The sequence below is a fragment of the Lactuca saligna genome, chromosome 7, assembly GCF_052625555.1.
Source record: "Lactuca saligna cultivar CGN05327 chromosome 7, ASM5262555v1, whole genome shotgun sequence".
In the NCBI taxonomy this organism is placed as follows: Eukaryota; Viridiplantae; Streptophyta; class Magnoliopsida; order Asterales; family Asteraceae; genus Lactuca; species Lactuca saligna.
In genome coordinates this window covers 115454743-115456719 of record NC_136423.1, presented here as the reverse complement: position 1 = coordinate 115456719, position 1977 = coordinate 115454743, and the positions used below count along the sequence as shown (strand labels likewise).

General features: G+C 33.0%; 1 protein-coding gene across 1 annotated transcript; it reads left to right on the top strand.

The window, feature by feature from the left end:
• Positions 1 to 1199: 1199 nt before the first annotated feature.
• On the top strand, positions 1200 to 1664 carry LOC145007164 (uncharacterized). Its single transcript, XM_078966144.1, has 2 exons — positions 1200 to 1374; positions 1477 to 1664. Exons 1-2 carry the CDS (start codon positions 1200 to 1202, stop codon positions 1662 to 1664), a joined length of 363 nt encoding a protein of 120 aa, XP_078822270.1.
• Positions 1665 to 1977: the final 313 nt, after the last annotated feature.

The window sequence follows — 1977 nt, the reverse complement described above, 5'->3', positions numbered from 1 at the left end:
ATGTTCTTGAAGTTTAAATGTGATAGCCTTTTGTGCCACAACCAATTTAGATGAGATTGAGCACAAGAGAAGAAGCAACGATGAAGAGAGTTGTAAACAGAAAACATATCCAGAACATAGATGTCATTTTGTCGATTTGTAGTAAGAACAGTGATGCTCTTTTGATCAACAACTTTTCCTTCTCTCTTGTTAAAGAGAACTTCATAGCTAGCGTCACACAGTTTACTGATAGAAATGAGATTATGCTGATGACCTTTCACATAATAAACATTCTTAGAAACAACATAATTGCACTTAATGGATCCATATCCCTTTGTAGCTCATTTTCCGTTATCTCCATATGTAACTGACGGCCCATCATTCTTTATGAAATCTTCCAGGAGAGAGTTGAATCCTGACATATGTCTTGAGCATCCACTGTCAAAGTACCAAATATGCTCTTTACCCTAAAACTAAGATGTACAGTAAGTACAAAAAAATATACACTAAATATACACTGACCCGTTTGCAAATGAACACTAGGAAAAGATGTTATAACAATCATCAGGGAGATAGTTCAACGAGTTTCCCCTTTTGATCCTTAAAATATACACTACATATACACTTGAGTATGGCTCCGGTGAGAAATCATAAAATATTTATTCCGTTAATATATTAATTTTATTCTTGTGTCTTATATTTTTTATTAACTTTTTCAAATATATAGGTGATGGGGAAAGGTTATAATGGAGAAAGTAATATGAATGGTGCATTTAGTTTGAAATCTTTGATTTTAAATGAAAACAGTTCCATACATTATATACATTGTTTTGCATACCAAATTCAATTGGTGGTTGTGGCGGTTGCAAAGAAACATGATCTTGTTGAATAATTTTTTGAACAACTAGCTTTGGTAGTTACTGTCGTTTGTGGGTCTTGTAAGAGCAAAGATATGATACGAGAGATGTAAAAAGAAAGAGTTGCAGCCAAAATTGGCATTGGTGAAATTGAAACAAGAAGAGGGTTGAATCAAGAGAGTTCTCGTGTTCGAGTTGGAGATACTAAATGGGGTTCACATTATAGAACAATTGTAAGTTTGTTGAATTTTTTGTGGTCCATAAATATATCAAAGATGAGGGGTCTATTTTATCTAACCGTAATCAAGCAAATGTATTTTCTCAAATTTCAAGACACTTGATTTTGTGTTACTTTTACACTTAATGCTGGAAATTGTAGGCCTCACGGATATCTTGTCAAAGCATCTTCAAAAAAAAGATCAAGATATTTTGGAAGCGGCTTCGTTAGTAAAAGAGAAAAAGAAAGCTTTGCAAGCTTTTAGAAAAGATGGGTTTCCACAAATTTGGAAGAAGGTACATACTTTTTGTGAAAAACATAGTATTTGAATTGTAGACATGTTGGGATATTATGTTATCCCACGAAAGCGTAGGACCAATATGACTAATCGACATCATTTTGAAGTTGTGATTTTTAACACAGTTTTGGATATGCAAATTCAAGAATTTGGGGATAGATTTAGTAAAGTTTGCACAAATTTGATAGATAAAATGGCAGCTTTGAGTCATTGTGACTCATTTTCTAGTTTTGATAAAGCAAAGTTATTGAAGCTAAGCGAGAAATACAAAAATGATTTTGACCATTTAGAAATGGTGCAACTTAATCGGTGACTTGATATCTATTATCATTCTTTGCTCCATGATGAGAGATTTTTCAACTTGAAGAGAATTACAGAACTCTCTCGTTTGTTGGTGGAAACTGGGAAGCACATTTCTTTTTCTTTCATTTATAGATTATTAAAACTAACTTTGGTTTTGCCCGTTGCAATCGTAACTGTTGAAGGGTGTTTTCTACAATGAAGTTCTTGAAGACCGATTTGCATAATAAAATAGGTGACGATTTTACGAATGATGCTTTGATTTGTAATGTAAAAGAGGAAGCACTCGAGAATGTTAAGACTGAAAATGTAATTACTCATTTTCG

Excerpts from the sequence above, each read along its gene's own strand:
- LOC145007164 (XM_078966144.1), top strand. The coding sequence starts at position 1,200 with ATGCTGGAAATTGTAGGCCTCACGGATATCTTGTCAAAGCATCTTCAA. Across the intron at positions 1,375-1,476 it reads TACTTTTTGTGAAAAACATA|TTTTGGATATGCAAATTCAA; the intron begins GTATTTGAATTG and ends TTTTTAACACAG.